General features: G+C 51.4%; 1 protein-coding gene across 1 annotated transcript; it reads right to left on the reverse strand.

The window, feature by feature from the left end:
* Positions 1 to 2,893: 2,893 nt before the first annotated feature.
* KLRG2 (killer cell lectin like receptor G2) lies at positions 2,894 to 18,543 on the reverse strand (the record flags this gene model as incomplete). Its single annotated transcript, XM_079711044.1, has 5 exons — positions 2,894 to 4,451; positions 4,928 to 5,031; positions 13,051 to 13,196; positions 14,130 to 14,231; positions 17,760 to 18,543. The coding sequence occupies 5 exons, from the start codon at positions 18,541 to 18,543 to the stop codon at positions 4,331 to 4,333; spliced, it is 1,257 nt and encodes a 418-aa protein (XP_079567170.1). The 3' UTR covers positions 2,894 to 4,330.
* Positions 18,544 to 19,118: the final 575 nt, after the last annotated feature.

Raw genomic sequence — 19,118 nt, forward strand, 5'->3', positions numbered from 1 at the left:
TGGCGCAGTGGTTGAAAATCTGCCTGCCAATGCAGGGGACACGGGTTCGAGCCCTGGTCTGGGAAGATCCCACATGCCGCAGAGCAACTAGGCCCGTGAGCCACAATTACTGAGCCTGTGCGTCCGGAGCCTGTGCTCCGCAACAAGAGAGGCCGCGATAGTGAGAGGCCCGTGCATCGTGATGAAGAGTGGCCCCGGCTCGCCACAACCAGAGAAAGCCCTCGCACAAAAACGAAGACCCAACACAGCCATAAATAAATAAATAAAGCAAACTGTCAACAAGTAAAAATAAATAAACACTATTATTAAAAAAAAAAAAGTCCACGTTACAGGAAAGAAGTTCCAGGTTGAAAGAGACTAAAGTGATAACCCCTAACAGTGCTTAAACCCTGACTGGATCTTTGTTTAAATTAATGGAGCAACTAGGAAAGTTGGAGCACAGATTGAATATGAACTTAATTTTATTAAGTGTAATGGCAGAATTGCAACTATGTAGAAGAATATTCTTATTTTTAGGAGATGCGTGCTAAAGTATTTAGGGGTGAGGTGTCTTGATGTCTGCAACTCATTTTCAAATGGTTTGACAGTTTTGTATATACAGACATAGAGTAAATGTGGCAAAATGTTAACAGTTGTTAGATCTAGGTAGAGAGCAGCTGGGTGTTTGTCATGTCATTTTTTTCAACTCTGTATTTTGAAAATTTTCACAAAGTTGGGGGGAGATCTTAGATTTTTCCATTTGTATCATCACTTTTAAAATGCTCTGTCCTCGTGGGCATATTTAGGCAGGGTTCTCCAAATATGGTCTCTGGACCATCAGTATGAAAATCACATAAGAAAATGTACGAATGGCCATGAGCACGTGAAAAGAAGTTAACATCGGTTGTCAAGAAAGTGCAAATGAAAACCACACTGAGATACCACTGCACATCCACTAGAATGTCTAAACGTGAAAAGGCTGGCAACACCAAATGCTGATGATGCGGAGCTACTGGAACTCTGGTATGTTACTGGCGGGACTGTAAAATGGTACAGCTACTTTGGAAAATAGTTTGGCATTTTCTTACAAATTAAACACATCCTTACCATACAACCCAGTAATCCTACTCTGAGGTACTCAAGAAAATTGACAGCCTACGTCCACACACACTGATATTCGAATGTCCACAGCATTGTATTCATAAAAGCTCCAAACTGGAGACAACCGCAATATCACCGACTAGAGAGAAGATAAACAGATTGTGATCTGTCCCTACAAAGAAAGGAACTACTACCGATACCTGGGGCAACCTGAACAAGTCTTTAAAACCTTGTGCTAAGCTAAAGAAGCAGACACAAAAGAGTATATTTAATTACTATTCTATTATGTGAAATCCTAGAACAAGCTAAAGTTAATCTGTAGACACAGAATGCAAATTTGCCTGGGGCTGGAGATCAGGGAGAAGAGAACATTGACCACAAAGGGACACGAGGGAACTGTCTGGAGTGTTGGAACTACTCCACATCTTGACTGGCTCTGGTTACATGGGTGCCAACCATTGTCAAAATGTACTCTTCAGATGGGTGCATTTTCTTCTGTGCAAATTATATACCTCAGTGAAGTTGACAAAATATCTACATACTTTTTTTTTTTTTCCTGGTGGCAATATGGGCTCTTTTAGACAGCCTTTCTCAAAATGTGGTTTGCAGACTGTCTGCATCAGAATCACCAGAAAACTGGTAAAAACCTGACTTGGGGGTCACTCCCTGTGCCCGGTCCCAGGATGAGGTGTGTGACTCTTCCACAAACAAGGTGTCCACAGCTGTAACCTCGGAGGCCGCCGTGAGCTGCTGGGCCAGCCTGTGTCAGAGGCAGTTCTCCAAAGCCCCATAAAACAAACTGGTACTGGTGGAAACGTTATTAGTATGGATTTCAAACAATAGCAGTTGGCAGTGCCTGGTGGAAAAAGAAACTAGAAAAATTACTCAGAGGAATTCCATGCAGACCAACCTGCTGTGTAACTTTTCCAGCTTCCATTTAGTAGAAAGGGAAAGACACGCTCTGAAGGTGAGGTGAGGCTGCAACTTGTGAAAATGTACCTCGGTGAAAGAAATAATTACAGGTTATAAGAAAAGGCAGTCACAGGAATGCTTTCTGAAGCTCGCAGTTCTCAAACCAGGCTGCACATCAGCATCTTTTGGACCTTGTAAAGAATATAATTTCTCTTTGGATCGAAGTAGTACACGAATATGGGTATTTAAAAAAAGTGAATATGTTTTTATGTTAATAGTACCAAAGGCGGTATATTAAAAAAAAAGAAGAAAAACCTCACTACTCCTGTAACCTCACTCCTGTTCCTTGGAGACAGGAATTTAAGTTCTTTAACCTTAGGTATGTAGCTTGATGAATTTTTACGTATGTACCCAGCTCCACCCAGATCAAGATCTAGAGCATTCCAGCACCCCTGAATATTCCCTGGTACCCCTGCCCAGTTAATACTCCTTCCCCCAGACCAAGATAACTACTGTCCTGACTTCTGTCAGCATCCAATTAGTTTTAAGGCAACCACTTTAAATGATTTTTGCCATTTCTTCTAGTATTTGTCACCGTATTTCTAAATAATAAGCGCACGCTGCTATTCCTTGGTTTGCCAACTCTGGACAGTAACTAGAAGCTTCCTACTTTGGTAGGTCGAAGGTCACTCTCTTGCTGTCCTTCCTCACCAACTGAAGCTGAAAAACTCTCTGATTTCCAGGCCCCAGGATCACGCCACCCACGCTGGGCACCTGGATCTTTTAAGCTCCACAGGTGATTGTAAACGGCACCGAGCACAGAGGGCCCCAAGCCGGTGGCCCTGAAGCTGACGTTAAACCAGCCTGACACCACCAGACACGGACGTTCGCCGAGAAGGGCTCTGAAGCGAGTTCAACCTGAACATGTCATCAAGCTCTGGGGTTAATCTGTAGTTGGAATAAGAAGAAAGCCATGAGAAACACCAGAGTGCGTCTAAGGTTTTTATTGCTTGTCAGGTGTGCTCTTAGGACTCTCCATCCCTTTCTCCCGGGCAGCCACACACTCTGTACAAGCTCTTAGTTCAAACGGACCAGTAGGGCTTCCCTGGTGGCGCAGTGGTTGGGAGTCCGCCTGCCGATGCAGGGGACACGGGTTCGTGCCCCGGTCCGGGAAGATCCCACATGCCGTGGAGCGGCTGGGCCCGTGAGCCATGGCCGCTGAGCCTGCGCGTCCGGAGCCTGTGCTCCGCAACGGGAGAGGCCACAGCAGTGAGAGGCCCGCGTACCGGAAAAAAAAAAAAAACAAAAAAAACCGGACCAGTAAAGGTTTCTCTGAGGAGCTCAGACAGCTGGTCTGCCTTTAAAGAGGAAGGCGGGTTTGCACATGATTGACACCACGACCAGAGGCAGGTACAGTCAGTCTCCTGCCCTTTGGGGAAGTCTCTCCAGGCTGCAGGCTAAGCGAACCCTCCCCCCACCTTGCTGCCACTCCCTCCAGGCCGGAGGCCCTCCACTGAACCCCAGCGGGAGACACCTTCAGGCCGGGGTCCCCACAGCTGTGGCAGGAAGACCAGCCTCACGCCTCCCCACATTTCTGACTTCCTTTCTCCCTCGGACCCCAGCTTTGCGGTGGCTTCGCCGGCGAAGAGGGGTGTGTCCTCTCTGCGTCCTCCCAGCCTTGGGCATCAGCTGGCCGGACGCCCCGCCAGTCCCACACGCCAGTCACCGCAAAGAACCTTACTCTCTGCCAACCCCCGGGGTGGGGACAGGATCCTCCTTCCTCTCTCCTCCGGGGTGGCCACTTCTCGCGCGCTGCCCTCCGGATGCTGTCGGCGTGCCCGGCCGCCTGGAAGTGACCTTTGTAGCAATGATGTCATCGCTGCCAAATCCCAATGCCACGAAATGGGAGACTCACTTCATGGGCTCGATGAGAAGCCAGGTTGGGATCACCTGTGACCGTTCATCCTTTTTGTCCCTCCAGGACTGAAAGGGTGCACACCTGTGACTAGGCAGGTAAGTGGGAGAATGGGAAGTGGCCGTTTTAATGAGGGAGAAACTGAGGTTCAGAAGGAAAAACCAAAAACCAAAAAACCCCACAAGGGCACAGAACAAATCCGCTTCAGCAGCTGGACACTCAAATGGGCACTCAGCCGCGGGGCCGCAGAAGGTCTCCTTCCCCGTGGATGCGATCTCCCTGCGCCAGGACTCCGCCCCCTGCTTCGCCGAGGCAGGGCCACTGAGCAGAGCGGGGAGACCTGGAGGCCTGGGTCCCGGGAGGAGGCTGCCCCGGCTCTCAGCCTGGCCTCCCCCAGCAGGCTCAGGGCGGGCAGAACCCAAGTCACGTGGTCCCCTTGGCGCAGACCCAGGGTCTGGGGGAGGCACAGTCCGAAGCCACGAACTTGCCTCCCTCCAGGCCCCCGCAGTCGAGATCCGGCTCTTGCTGGGCTTCCTCCGGGAGTCTGGGGAAGGGCGAGAGGAAGGGGAGGCACTCGGGCTGATGGGCTCTCCCAGCTTTTGTGCCCGCTGCCTGGGTACTGCTGGGATCGCTGCATGGAGCCCGGGGGTCTGGAAAGAGCTCTGAGGCAGGAGTTATGATGATGTGCCCCGCCTCTCGCCCCAGGGAGTCAGCTGTGTGGCCCTGGGCAAACCACCAAACCTCTCTGAGCAGCACTCCCCCTATCCATAGAACATGGTGACAGTCCTTCTTGCGTGAATGCGTGGGACCCAAACAAGGGATGGGGTGATGAGAACTAAATGAAACCAAGGGACATCCTAGGCCGGGGGTGGCGCAGGGGGGTGAACCTGGCGACACGTGGAGGGGAAGGCCTCTGGCCCCTTTGGCGCCTGCTGTGGTTATCGCGTGGGTCACACTGGGGGCCCAATGCTAGCGTGTTGGGGACAGAGGGGCCGCCCACCCAGGCCCACGGGCACTCACAGCTGGGGTGGCAGCGGGGTCCCATCGATCCAGTGCCAGCCCTGGGGGCCTCGTCGGGCCCCCACCCAGGAGTACTTGGTGACTGGGTATCTGCTCAGGAAGTCCTGAGAGAGAGAGAAAAGCAGCTGGTCATTCTTCTCGGGCCACTGATTCGGCTCACCTGGGGCTTCCGTACCCCTACCCCATCTCCCATCCCAGGTTTCTGTAAGTTCCCAGTTCCACAAGCTAGAGAAGCGACTCATCTCTCCCAAAACACCAGGAATTGGGAAGCTGTATTAGATGCTTGCTGGCTGACAGGCATTGGGCTCAGGACTGAGGACCAGAAATGGGGGCAATCCCATCTCAGCCCTCCCCAAGGGGAGACTCTCAGGATGTGATCGCCCATCCCCACGAGCAATGCACGATGGGTACTGAGCGGACAGAGAAACGAGGCAGCTCAGAGAAGAGGGGGTGAAGGGCATGAGAAATCCAGGTGACAAACAGCAAGTAGCCTCACTGGGCAGGAGAAGAGTGTAAGGGTTGATTAGGCTGCAGAGGTGGCCAGGGAGTAGATGGTCAACAATACAATCGCCAGCAAGAGCATAAACTACATTGCATTCATTCCGAAAGTCTTATGAAGACCATTCAAAATAAGGGTGAGTATGAAGTCCCTGGGGCAACATGGGGAAAAGTTATAGTACATGAAGGGTTATAGTAAGTGAAAAAGCTGAATTAAAGTTGTGGCATGGACTTCCCTGGTGGGGCAGTGGTTAAGAATCCGCCTGCCAATGCAGGAGACACGGGTTCGATCCCTGGCCCGGGAAGATCCCACAAGCCGTGGAGCAACTAAGCCCGTGCGCCACAACTACTGAGCCTGCGCTCTAGAGCCCGTGAGCCACAATTACTGAGCCCGTGTGCCACAGCTGCTGAAGCCCGCGCACCTACAGCCTGTGCTCCACAACAAGAGAAGCCACCGCAATGAGAAGCCCGCACACCACAATGAAGAGTAGTCCCCGCTCGCCGCAACTAGAGAAAGCCCGCACGCAGCGAAGACCCAACGCAGCCAAAAATAAAATAAATAAATTTATTTTAAAAAATAAAAATAAAGTTATGGCATGATTATAAGAATGAAAAAATGTGTACGCACATGGGCACAGACACACAAGGGACAACAAAAAGCAAAACAAGTATGTTAGAGAGCTAGCGGAGATGCTTTTTTCTTTTAAATAATTATCCTCAGGGCTTCCCTGGTGGCGCAGTGGTTGAGAATCTGCCTGCTAATGCAGGGGACACGGGTTCGAGCCCTGGTCTGGGAGGATCCCACATGCCGCGGAGCAACTAGGCCTGTGAGCCACAACTACTGAGCCTGTGCGTCTGGAGCCTGTGCTCCGCAACGAGAGAGGCCACGATAGTGAGAAGCCCGCGCACCGCGATGAAGAGTGGCCCCCACTTGCCACAACTAGAGAAAGCCTGGCACAGAAACGAAGACCCAACACAGCAAAAATAAATAAATAAGTTAATAAACTCCTACCCCCAACATCTTCTAAAAAAAAAAAATTGTCCTCAGCGTCATGTTATTTTTAGCAATAAATTAAAGCAAAAATTTGTATTTAAAAATTTTCAACTTGGAAAAAGATGTTTCAATATTGTAAGTCCTGGTGCAGGGGACTGGTAGATAGAGGTGGGGACAGTGGTCCACACCAGCCCAGTCTTTCCAGAACATAATCTGTGCTACAAAAAAAGAGTGGCGGGCTTTCCTGGTGGCGCAGTGGTTGAGAGTCTGCCTGCCGATGCAGGGGACACGGGTCCATGCCCCAGTCCGGGAGGATCCCACGTGCCGCGGAGCGGCTGGGCCCGTGAGCCATGGCTGCTGAGCCTGCGCGTCCGGAGCCTGTGCTCCGCAACGAGAGAGGCCACAACAGTGAGAGGCCCGCGTACCGCAAAAAAAAAAAAGAGTGGCAACACAGTTCCTATTGCTCGGATGGGTAATTCCACTTTGGGAAAGAAATCCAAGAACATAAAGGGGAGAAAATGAACTTTTGCGAAATTATCACACTGCTATTTATAAAGAAAAAATGGAAACCACCCAAATGCTCAGCAGTCAGGAAATAACTAGGCAGATTATGGGATATCAACATGATGGAAAATTACAGTGCTGTTAAAGATGATGAGCACACAGAAGATGCAGTTATGCAAGAAAACGTAAATACAAAATCACACCAAGTGGAAAAAAGCAGACCATGCCAGCAAGCCCACGCCGAGCAGCGTACATTCGCATTAGTGATGAGAAGTGACATAAATTTGATGTATGTTCAGTTCTTCCCTAGAAAAGTGTTTATGTTGACAGAGACAAAACCTCTATATTTAACCCTGGAGATTAGAAAGCAAGCACCAAGTGATGCCCATCCCCTTGGTGACACTCCTATTTGTCCTTGAGGTCTCAGTTTAAAGGTCACTTCCTGTAGGGACACCATTCTGACCCCCTCCCCTGGGCTGCCACAACCTTCACAGTTTAGAGCATGGTGTGCGGCATTTGACTGGCTTGCTTCCTCGTCAGTTTCCTGTATCAGACAGTGAACCTGGTGAGGACCGGGTGCCTGCCCTATTCACCATTGACCATGACAGCCCAGCACATAGTAGACCAGCTCAACAAAACTGGCCCCCCTCCCCTGTGTCACTGCCAATAACCAGTAAGGGCCACAGGTAACAATCGGGCTGTCAGGCCAGCCTTGCTCCCAGAGGTGTTGGTGCAGACCACCTCCCCTTCAAGGGAACATCAGCCGGTCAACAGCTGGAAGAAGAGCCAGAAGGCACTTCCAGACTGAAGGGTGCCAACCTTACCCCTTCTGAAATCCCAAAGACCAGACTGCATAAGGCACACGTACAGCCTCTCCTGGGCTGGTCACTTCCTCTCTGGCTGGACTCCACAGGCTGGGGCCCTTGAGCAGGGTTGGGTGGGAGCTTTGGAAGGGATGAGAAGGAACCTGGGCTGGGTTTGAGCTGTGAGTCAGAGGACAGAGCAGCCCCAAGCATCTCACTGCCGTGGCTGCAGCAGACTTGGAGCTCCTGCTGGCCAGTCCCGACCTCCTGGCAGCAATCAGCTGCCTGATCGGGAAGACACACCAGAGCTTGGAGCTCCTCCCAGGGCCGAGAAGGGGGCTATGACTGCAGAGTAGAGCTTTGGGGCTAGGGCACCCCATATTCAAATTCTGGTCCTGTGACTTGCAAGCTAAGTGACCCTAGTTAAGTTACCCGACCTTTCAGAGCTTCAGTATGGTACTCTGTAAAATGGGGGGATGTTTTGTGTACAAAGCTAAGGGCATGTAGTACACACTCATTAAATGAGGCGCCTCCAGTCCGTTGGATGGTGTACAAAGCTTCGTGTCTGACTCCAACATATGTGACCTCATTTGATGCTTGGCACTGCCAAGGTGATCCTTCCCTTCTCTCTGTCCTAGCCCCAGGCCATGCGGCTCTCCCTCTGGGCCTCCTGGTGACAGAAGCCATGGCCTGTCCCCACCCAGCTCCACCCACTCCATTCCGTCTTTTTCCTTGCAGCTCAGACACCATTAACCTGTTCCCATTGTTAGCAAAAATTATGGTGTGGGAAAAGCATTGCCTGGAGATATAAGTAAATTCTAGAAACTTGTGTAATTTATGGCTCAAAGGACTGCTCCGTAATGGCACAGACATCTGGGGCCTCCATCTACTCCAGCTGGTGCATCTCCAACTTTGCCACCAACGTGGGGGGAGGGGAATGTGATCCTGAGCAGAATTTACCTGAATTCTCATATTTTACATATTAAAATTAAGGTAAATTGTTTTCCATGCTTTCATACATTTCTTTTTTAAAAACTGTGGTAGGGCTTCCCTGGTGGCACAGTGGTTGAGAGTCCGCCTGCCGATGCAGGGGACACGGGTTCGTGCCCCGGTCCGGGAAGATCCCACATGCCGCGGAGCGGCTGGGCCCGTGAGCCATGGCCGCTGAGCCTGCGCGTCCGGAGCCTGTGCTCCACAACGGGAGAGGCCACAACAGTGAGAGGCCCGCGTACCGCAAAAAAACAAAGAAACAAACAAAAAAGTAAAAAACTGTGGTAAAATATACATATAAAATTTACCATTTCAATCATTTTTAAGTGTATAATTCAGTGGCGCTAGGTTCATTCGCACTGTTGTGTGACCACCGCCCACCCCCATCTCCAAAACTTTTTCATCTTCCCCAACTGAAACTTTGCACCCACTATACAACTCCCATTTCCCCCTCCCCTTGGCAACCACCATTCTACTTTCTGCCTTCGAACATTTCTGCTTTAATATTTAAATGTTTTAAACTACTTAATTTTCTGAATCCTATGATATTTATTCGTGTTTTCATCTTTCTGCACTCAAAATGTGGCTTACAGTCAATGTGTACATTTCAGGAAGCTTCCTCCTTCCCCCACCCTGCAAAACACAGCTGATCTTAAACCAATGGCTGGTGAGTCTAATGGCTGATGGCACAGAGGCACTGAAACCTTCTCCTTTCCTCTAACCTCTCGGGGAGGACGAGGCCTGTCTATCCTGGGGCTGCGTGTACTACTGGCACCTTGGCGTGTCCCTGGGGCCTCGCATCCCAGCTCGTGGAGCCTGGCCTCTGCCAGCGGCCCAGCCACTCTGCCAGCGGCCAGCCTGTCCTCCGCTGATCTTCCCCATACCTGCCTTGGTGCCTCCTGCAGCTTCTGGCCCTTGTCCAGAACTCAGCAGGACTCCAGAGCTCCACAGTCATCATATTCTGGATTTTAACTGCCTGAGACCCAAATATTCACTTTGGTCTTTTTTGCAAGGGGCTTTTTGGAAGCTCCTTTTTGGAAAAAGCTTATCCAAACTTTGTGATATATTTTCTGAATATATGCTTGTGTTACAAATGATTGATCCTGTTTGCTTAGTTTTAAAAGAATTCAAGCTCCGTTTGCGATGTGGGTAGTTTAGCTCATCTCCCTTCTTTGAGGACCCCCAGCCACAGGGAGGCCATTTGTTCAGCCGACATCCGAGGTCATGGTGGACTGAACCCGTCTGATGAGAGGCCCGAGGGCAGGGAACTTTTACTTCACCAGTTTTCTGATGACACTTGCTGTGCTCAATGGGTCTGACTCAGGAGATGGGCCGCTAAGTTCCTGCCCAGCTCGCCCCCCTCGTCGGGTCCAGGCACTCTCTAGGGACTCACCAAGTTCCCGCTGGCCTTCATTTTGTAGATGCAACCAGGCTGGGTTGGGCAGAAACCATTATATTCTGATCTCTTGCCTCCATGGGCTACCATTACTCTAGCATTTCCCCCTAATCATAGTGCATACTATTTGTAGGACATTTAGACAATTTAAAAAAGCTTTAAAGAAGAAGGAAAATAATCGCTCGTAATCTTGACTCCAGGGATAACTGCTATTAATATACTTCCTTTCAGTACGTTTTCTTTGCATATATATTTACCATATTGGGATCACACATGACTTTTTTTAATGTACATTGTATCTTTTTCATTTCCCCATGTTTTTTGAAAAACGTGTTATTCCTGGTAATAAAATAATCCATGTTCACTGTAAAACATTTTCTCCAGCAGATTTTTATATCCACTTCATGAGAACTCTCTCAGAGAAAAGAAAAATACAGAAACTGCCTTCCCTGCAGTGTGGGGTGGAATACCTTTGATTTTAGGACTGGGCAGGAAATGAAATTTCATATGTGAGAAAATCTTAAGTAAAATTATCAACTCAAATACAGAAGTATTTTGGGAAGAAAAAAATCTTGGCTAAATAAACCTTATTACAAGAGGCCAAGAATTAAAAAAAAAAAAACCCACAAGATTAAAGGAGGAAACATAAAAGACATTACCATCTTAATGTATGCAAAAAAATCCAATGAAATTAGACTCATTCATGCTTAAAACTCTTAGTAAAACAGGAATAGAAGGGAACTTCCTTAAATAATAACATAAGGGGGAAAAAAGGATATAAGAATGGGAGGAGATAACAGCAGATGAGAAATGTCGACAAAATTTTGGAAGCTGGACAACACTGATTGGCTTAGCAGACCCAAGAAAGCCTAGTGATTTTTCAAGGAAAGGGTGGAGCGGGAGGAAGCTGAGAAACATGCTAATTTGTACTGAGAAGCCCCAAAGTGCTCAAATATTAGAGGCAAGGTATAGGAAAATGCCAAGGCACAGAATAAAAAGCACTTGCATAAAAACAGAGATAATGCAGGGAGCAGAAGAAAACTTCCAAAACACTATAATTAGTATTTACAGTGAGATAAGACAAGATGTTTCATCCCTGAAACAGGAACAGGACACCATACAAAAGGAACATTTGAAGAACCAAAAAGAGTTCTTAAAATTACAAATAAGGCAGCAGAAATAAAAATGAAGAAAAAGACCCACAAAGGAATATTATTGTTAAATTTCAGAACACTGAATAAGAACAAAGGCGAAGACCCTGAAATTTTCCAGAGTTTGGGGTAGGGGGGCTGGTAAGAGTCACATACAAAGGATTGGGAATCAGCATGAATGAGACTTATTAGTGGTCGGACTAAAAGCTGGAAGGCAATGGAGCAAAATCTGCACAATTCTGGAGGTAAACTATTTCCAACTTAGAAATCTGTACCCAGCCAAGCTATCAATCAAATGAGAGGTTAGAATAAAAGTATCTTTAGACATGAAAGATCTCAAATGTTTTCCAGCAAATTTATAGAGGGTGTGCTTCACCAAGAAAAGACATGGAATCTAGGAAACGGGATCTCACATAGGAAAGAGGCAAAGGTATACGGAGGATGAAGGTAAAAAGAAATTCCAAGACAATAGCTGGGGAGCAGGCCTAGTGAGCAGCCAGTCCAGAATGAAGCAGAAGACAGAGGATTCCAGGAGGCTGTCTGTCCATCTCCTGAACTTTTTTTTAGTTTCCGGTTTTTTTTTTTTTTTTTTCTGGTCCATGCTGCCTTGCCCACCTTGACCTTCAATCACATATTCCTGTCATATATAACCAGAGCATTGTGCACCTTCCCTTCATAGCATAGATCAATATAGTAATTAAACATCTATTTCTGTGGTTTCTTGATTACTCTCTGCTTCACTCACTGCTCTTAGTCATGTGAAGGTGGAGGCTGTGCTCTTCTGGCTCTCCATTGAATTCCCAGTGCCAAATGCAGTGTAGGTGCTCAGTAAATGTTTATTAAGGCACTGACTGAAAGAATGGTGCTTTTTCATGCATATTAGAACAGCTAATATAAATTCTTGGCACCTGCCCTAAGTTAGATAAAACTAAGCCAAGGGCTGGATCCAGTTTATAGGTCCTTTTTTGTAGCCACTTTCAGACCCACTGACTGGATTATTATTCAGCAAATATTCACTCCTCCCCCTCCACCCCCACGGTGGGAGTGGGGCATGGAGTACACTACCCTGTCCCTTTGATGTTGGGCTTGGCCATGTTATTTGCTTTGCCCAACGGAATGTTAGCACATATGACATGAGAAGTTCTCAGTTCTTGCCCTCCTGCCCTTTTTCTTACAAAGAGTTTCTCTCAAGAAGAAGGATGAGAGATTCATGGAGCAAACACAAACCCAATCCATAGGCTCAAGCCAAGCCCAGCCAATCTGCATCCCGAAGCTGAGCTGTCCTGCCAAACCCAGCCCAAATTAGTCCATCAACAGTCCTCCCATAGACCAATGATCAAGAAAGAAATGCTTATTGTCTTAAGTCACTGACTTTTGGGGTGATTTGTTACCCAGTATTATTAAAGCAATACCTGACTGGAATACCCACTAAATGTAATTTATTTTCCAGACTACCTCTCAGAGAGTACATGTGTGTCTCTCCCACAGACTGGCCAGCACAGACTTGTTCCTGAGTTCACTGTTAAGTGCTTGGTTACCAGGTTGGATGGGAGCATCTCCGCTCCAGCCTTCCCAGCTCCACTTCCACTTCTTAGTATGAAGAGCAAACTGAACATCTTGGAGACCTGACGTCTGGTCCTCCTGCATGTCACTTTACTCCTCCAGGCCTTGGTGACTTTTTCTATAACATAGAGTTGGACTAGATCTTTGAGGCTCCTTCTAGCACTGAGAATCTAATCTGTAACGATAACCACGCCCCTCTCCTGCCCACCTCCCCGCCTCCTCACCTGGGTGTGTCTCAGCAGGGGGAGGGTAGCATGGTGGGCTGAGCAGAAAGCCTGGCTGGCCTCCCAGGCCTCAGCTTCGGCAGAGAGGTAGTAGCAGTGCTCCATGGACCACATCCAGCCCTGGGGGCATGGCTGGCACCTGGCCCCTGCAGCACAGAGGCCACCGGTGAGTGCAGGGTAAACTGTACAGAGCTGAATGTGTGGATGTTCAAAAATCGGGGGGGGGGCCTCCCTGGTGGCGCAGTGGTTGGGAGTCCGCCTGCCGATGCAGGGGATACGGGTTCGTGCCCCGGTCTGGGAGGATCCCATATGCCGCGGAGCGGCTGGGCCCGTGAGCCATGGCTGCTGAGCCTGCGCATCCGGAGCCTGTGCTCCGCAACGGGAGAGGCCACAACAGTGAGAGGCCCGCATACCACAAAAAAAAAAAAAAAAAAAAAAAATCGGGGGGGCGGGACTTCCCTGGTGGTGCAGTGGTTAAGAATCTGCCTGCCAATGCAGGGGACACGCGTTCGAGCCCTGGGCCGGGAAGATCCGACATGCCGTGGAGCAACTAAGCCCGTGCGCCACAACTACTGAGCCTGTGCTCTAGAGCCCGTGAGCCACAACTACTGAGCCCACGTGCCACAACTACTGAAGCCCGTGCGCCTAGAGCCCATGCTCCGCAACAAGAGAAGCCACCGCGATGAGAAGCCCGCGCACTGCAACGAAGAGTAGCCCCCGCTCGCCACAACTAGAGAAAGCGTACATGCAGCAACGAAGACCCAATGCAGCCAAAAATAAATTAAAAAAAAAATCAGGGGGCAAATCTGGAGGCATGGAACTGGCAAGCCTTGGAGGGGCGAGCAAGGCGGGCAGGCCCTGGGAAGGCTGCACAGCTTGTGCACAAGGCCTCTCCAAGCGCAGGCTGTGTCCACAGAAGGAAGGGGCTCTTCTCCCTTACCTCTGCTCATCGAGCCCTGCGTCTTCACGCTGCATCTGTGTGGGGGGCGTGTCTTTTTCTAATTCTCACAAAGGAGCTAGAAGGACTAGACACCCTGCTGGGGGAACAGGGGAGGAGAGGGGACGGGGAGGCGCCATACCTGCTTTCGAGGCCAGGACCACAATGGCCACCGTAGACACCGCCAGGAACACGGCCATGACTGCCAGGGCCCAGCGCAGGGACCTCATGTACATGGGCAGCCCTGCGGGAGGGGAGGGGACAACCAGGAGACACAGGTTAGGAGACGGTCCCAACTCAGGACCATGCTGACCCCTATACCATCATCATGCCCACCTCATCGTCCACCCTCAGGCCCAAGACACCAGGATAAACCACTCAATTTAGGTCCGAACCTCATACCTCGGAGAAAACTGCTAGAAGATATTCCACTTCTTAAATAGCTAGAAGACATAAGATTCTCTTCAAGAAAGAATGTGGCTAAGAACCATTTATTGAGCATCTGATGTGCTTCAGACGTAGGGCACAAATAGCACCAAGGATGGGGCTGGGGCCCTGCACTCAGGGAGCTAACGGGACAGGCAAAGGTACCAGGAGATCAAACGCCACACAAGAGAGGAACGAAGGCTAGATTCAGAGTTCAACAGACCCCCAAATTCAAGTTCGAGTCCTGACTCTATGGGCCCCTCAAGTGTTCTTGGTGTTTTTCATTTTCACATTGGAATCACATCTGCCGCTTCTATCTCTCCAGGTCACTGGAGGCCACTAATGAAGCTTCACACAGAGACTGCCTTTTGGGCTTCAGAGCACTAGACAGATGTGAGTTGTCAGCCGCCCAAGGACCTAGGGGACCAGATGGCTGGAATGAGGCTGTGGAGGGGAAAGGAAGGCAGGAGGACACTCCAGGTGGGAGGAGGGTGCAAAGGCTCAGAGACAGAACATGTTCAGGGACTTCCCTGGCAGTCCCGAGGTTAGGACTCTGTGCTTCCACTGCTGGGGGCTCAGGTTCGATCCTGGTCGGGGAACCAAGATCCTGCAAGCTGTGCTGTGTGGCCAGAAAAAAAAAAAAGAACATGTCCAGATGCCACATCCTGCCCTGTAGATGGAGTAACCAGGGAAGTCAGAGGGGAAAACTTGGGGAGTAAAACATAGTAAATGCTTCATCACAGCCAGAATTATAAGCAGCTTTCCACCTGGAAAGACACACCCATCTGAAGTAACTGAGCACTCAGAATTTGACCTCGGCCACGGCTCGGGCGTGAAATCAATCAGAGCAAACACCTTGCTGCAAGGGGCCCAGGACCCACCCAAATCTTGGGGATGAGGGTCAGGAATGCCACATAATCAGTGTGAGGGTCCTAAGAACAGCAGAGGTTAGTCTGTGGCAAATATTTCATTATTTTGAAAAGAGTAATTCCATTTAAAAAACCATGGACATTGTATATACCTACCACCCAACTTCCTTTTTGTGTCTGGGATTGACATCTCCAGTGTCACACCCTCTGCTGCTTTTCTTCACTGCTCATCCCATAATCATTGTCTACATTTCAACTACCTTTCCCACCCCACAACTGAAACACCTTCTGCTTCCTCCTAGTCAAACCCCATGGCTGGGGTGGAGCCAGGTTTTGTGGGACTTAGTTTATCCAATTGGGGCACTGGGGCATCTTAAAAAATAAAATACAGGGACTTCCCTGGTGGCGCAGTGGTTAAGAATCCGCCTGCCACAGGTTCGAGCCCCGGTCCGGGAAGATCCCACATGCCGCAGAGCAACTAAGCCCCTGCGCCACATCTACTGAGCCTGTGCTCTAGAGCCCTCGAGCCACAACTACCGAGCCCCTGTGCCACAACTACTGAGCCTGCACTCTAGAGCCCTCGAGCCACAACTACCGAGCCCCCGTGCCAGAACTACTGAGCCTGCGCTCTAGAGCCCTCGAGCCACAACTACTGAGCCCCCATGCCACAACTACTGAGCCTGCACTCTAGAGCCCTCAAGCCACAACTACTGGAGCCTGCGTGTCACAACTACTGAAGCCTGCGCGCCTAGAGCCCGTGCTCCACAACAAGAGAAGCCACCGCAATGAGAAGCCCACGTACCGCAACGAAGAGTAGGCCCCGCTCGCTGCAACCAGAGAAAGCCCGCGCACAGGAACGAAGACCCAATGCAGCCAAAAATAAATAAATAAATAAATAAAATTTATATAAAAAAAATAAAATACAAACTTCCAAATACAAAGTTCAGCACAGGGGCTCAGAGGGCTCCTGCTAGTGAGAGGCCTGCTTGTGTCACTGCCTTCAGGTCCATCTACTTCGGCCGGTGGCCTCTGCTCTTCCGGCTGAGCCTGACCACGCTGGACATCACCTCTCCCAGCTCCACTTCCTCCAGGCGTTCTTCCTCTGAATGTACCCCTCCTGGCACCATCCCAGACTGCCAGGCGCTTTTGTTTTCTCCTGCCCAGACTGAGGACTGCTGGAGGGCAGGGTCAGGACGGCTGTTTCCTCACATCTCCCACACCTGACGTGTTGAGCACAATGTGACAGGCGGCAGCAGGCTGGACAACCGCTGAGATCCAACTGCTGCTCTCCTTCCCCAGACGGGGCTGGGGACTAAGCATCTCTGACATGTGCTTACACTCTGAGGTTAGTGCTACTCATTGAGTAACGATTTACAGAGTACTTAAGTGCCAGGTGCTGGAGATTCGGAGAAAGCCTAGACTGTCACCTGCCATGCCCCGCGGGCCTCAGAATCCAGGGGAGCATGGAATAGGGACACCTGATCTTGCCGTGGGGACCAGAAGAGGTGACTCTGAACCAACACCTAAAGAGGAATAGTCTCTCCATTTGAGGATCCAGCTTGTGCCTATTTGTTACAGCAGCACCAGAAAACGATACACCTCTCATGGAGAAAATGTGCTCACACCCAACTCTGCAAAAGTTCCTGCGTGATCAGAGTCCCTGAACTCTACCATGTCTAAGAACCCCTGGCATAGAGGCCCTCGGGATTTGGAGCCTGTCTAGCTGACCGGTCTCCTCTCAACTGGTCAAGCTTTCAGCAGGCTGTCTGCTGGGGAGGCCTCTAGCCCCTCCAGCCAGAAGGCGCGCTACCACCCCCAACTCCTACTCAGCTTTCAGGGCTTTAGCTGCAGGAAGCTTTCCCATGCCCTCAAGTTCACCAACCACTCCCTTCTGGTTCCTTGTCCAGGATTTTTGTATTTTTCAGGCTCTTTCTTCTTCCCTGCAAGTCGCCACCCCCCACGCGGCAACAAAAGAACTCACACACACCCTAGCACAGTCTGGCCCGAAGTCCCCACGCAGTAAGCAGCAGTAGCTGCTGAACGGATGAGTGTTAGGGGTCAACTTGTCCTCGATATACGGGAGGGAAAGAAGGAGTCTGGGCCTGCGAGAGATCGGCGAGCCGCAGCCAGGAGTCGGGAGACCGCGGTGCTGCCGGGCCACCACCGCCGTCACGTGATCCTGCAAGACCTCCCCTCGCCTGGAATTCCTTCCACCTCTACTTCTCAAAGACGCTGCGCACACTAAGAGCGAACGCGAAAGTTCTTGGAGGGTCGGGGAGGGAGAATAGCGGTTTTATTCTTTTACTGCCAACAAGTTGGATTATAATTACGTAGACCAAAAGTTACCGACTCTACGCCAGAGAGGCCGGGTGGGTTTCCTCCGCCGCAGTGGCCCAACGCTGGGTGGGTAGCAGGGGGTCCTCACGTTCGTCGACCCCCACCCGGGAGCGCGGCTCCCTGCGCCGGCGCGCGCTTACCTATGAGCTTTATGACCCGGGACAGCTTCTTGTCGCCGTCCATCTCGGTGTGGAGCACGGCGTCCTCCTTGCAGCGGCAGCGGCACGTGGGGGATCCCGGGGACTCCGCGCGCCCCTCGGCGGGACCGGCCCAACCCTCGGCGTCGAGGCCGCGCTCCGTCCGGGCTGCGGCCAGCGGCGTGCCACGGCCCCAGATGCCTCCCAGAGACGGGGTCCGCCGCAGGAGCGGGAGCGCTGGGGAGGCGTGGCGGGAGAAGGCCGGCGATTCCGGCACCGGGACGGTGAGGAAACGCGTGGAGGGCGCCGGCGAGGGCGCGCGGCTGCCGCCGGCCGCGCCCACGGACTTCACGCGCACGTCCACCTGCAGTTCCACGGGGGCCCAGGCGTTCCAAGCCGGCTCACCGGGCGCGGCCCTGAGCATCTGCTCAGCCCCCGGCGTCTCGCCGTCCCGGGGCTGCTCGGCCGCGGCTGGGCCCGGCGACGGCAGCTCCGGGCTGGCCGACTGCTGACGGCGGAAGGCGCTGTAGCCCGGGCTGGGTGGCAGCAACCGCAGGGGCGCGGGTCGAGGCGAGGGCAGTTTCTTCCCGCCCGACAGGTCCTGGCCCGCGTCCGCCTCCTCCTTCACTGCGGGAGCCAGACTCGGGCTGCTCTCGGGACTCTCAGGACGTCTTTCTTCCGCGGGGACCTGGGGCTGCTCCAGCTCCGGGACCCGGCTTCCCAAGGGCTCCATTGGGAACTCGGCTCCGGCTTGGTCTTCCCCCGACGCCGCCCGGGCTCCCTCCATTTTAGACGCGGAGCAGCCGAGAGATGCCGAGCGGGGTGCACCTGGGCCCAGGTAGGGAGTTAGCTTCGCCTCCCCAACCAATCCCGTCGGGATTGGTTCCGACAGGTCGCTGTAAGTTGTCAAGCCACGCCCCTCTCCGTCGCCACACCCACTCCCTCCTCCCAGCCAAGGACCCCGCTGGGATTGGCTGTGGCTCGGGTTCTGTTGGCCACGCCCCCTCAGGCCCCCAGCCTCGCCTTCACTTGGCGCAAGGAAAAGAGAGGGGCGGAAGGGTCTGGCTGAGGGGTTACCCAGAAAGAGCCGGGAGACGGGTAAGGGGGAGCCCAGAGCGCAGACTCTTCTCTCTTCCTTGTCCCTGGCCCCACGCATTTCCCCCTCCAGCCCTCTGCCATTGTGCTGACTTTTGAGAGTTAGGGAAGGAGCAGCACACCTAGAGGACTCCCCCAAGGCAGAAGTCCCAGGGACATGTACTCTGGAGGCCTGACTCCTACTGGGCTAACTCAATAAAGACTGAGAAATGAATAAGCTTGAAAATATGTATTTTCACGGGGAGAGAAGCCTGGTCCCCTGCCAGC

This window comes from Hyperoodon ampullatus, assembly GCF_949752795.1.
Source record: "Hyperoodon ampullatus genome assembly, chromosome: 9".
In the NCBI taxonomy this organism is placed as follows: domain Eukaryota; kingdom Metazoa; phylum Chordata; class Mammalia; order Artiodactyla; family Ziphiidae; genus Hyperoodon; species Hyperoodon ampullatus.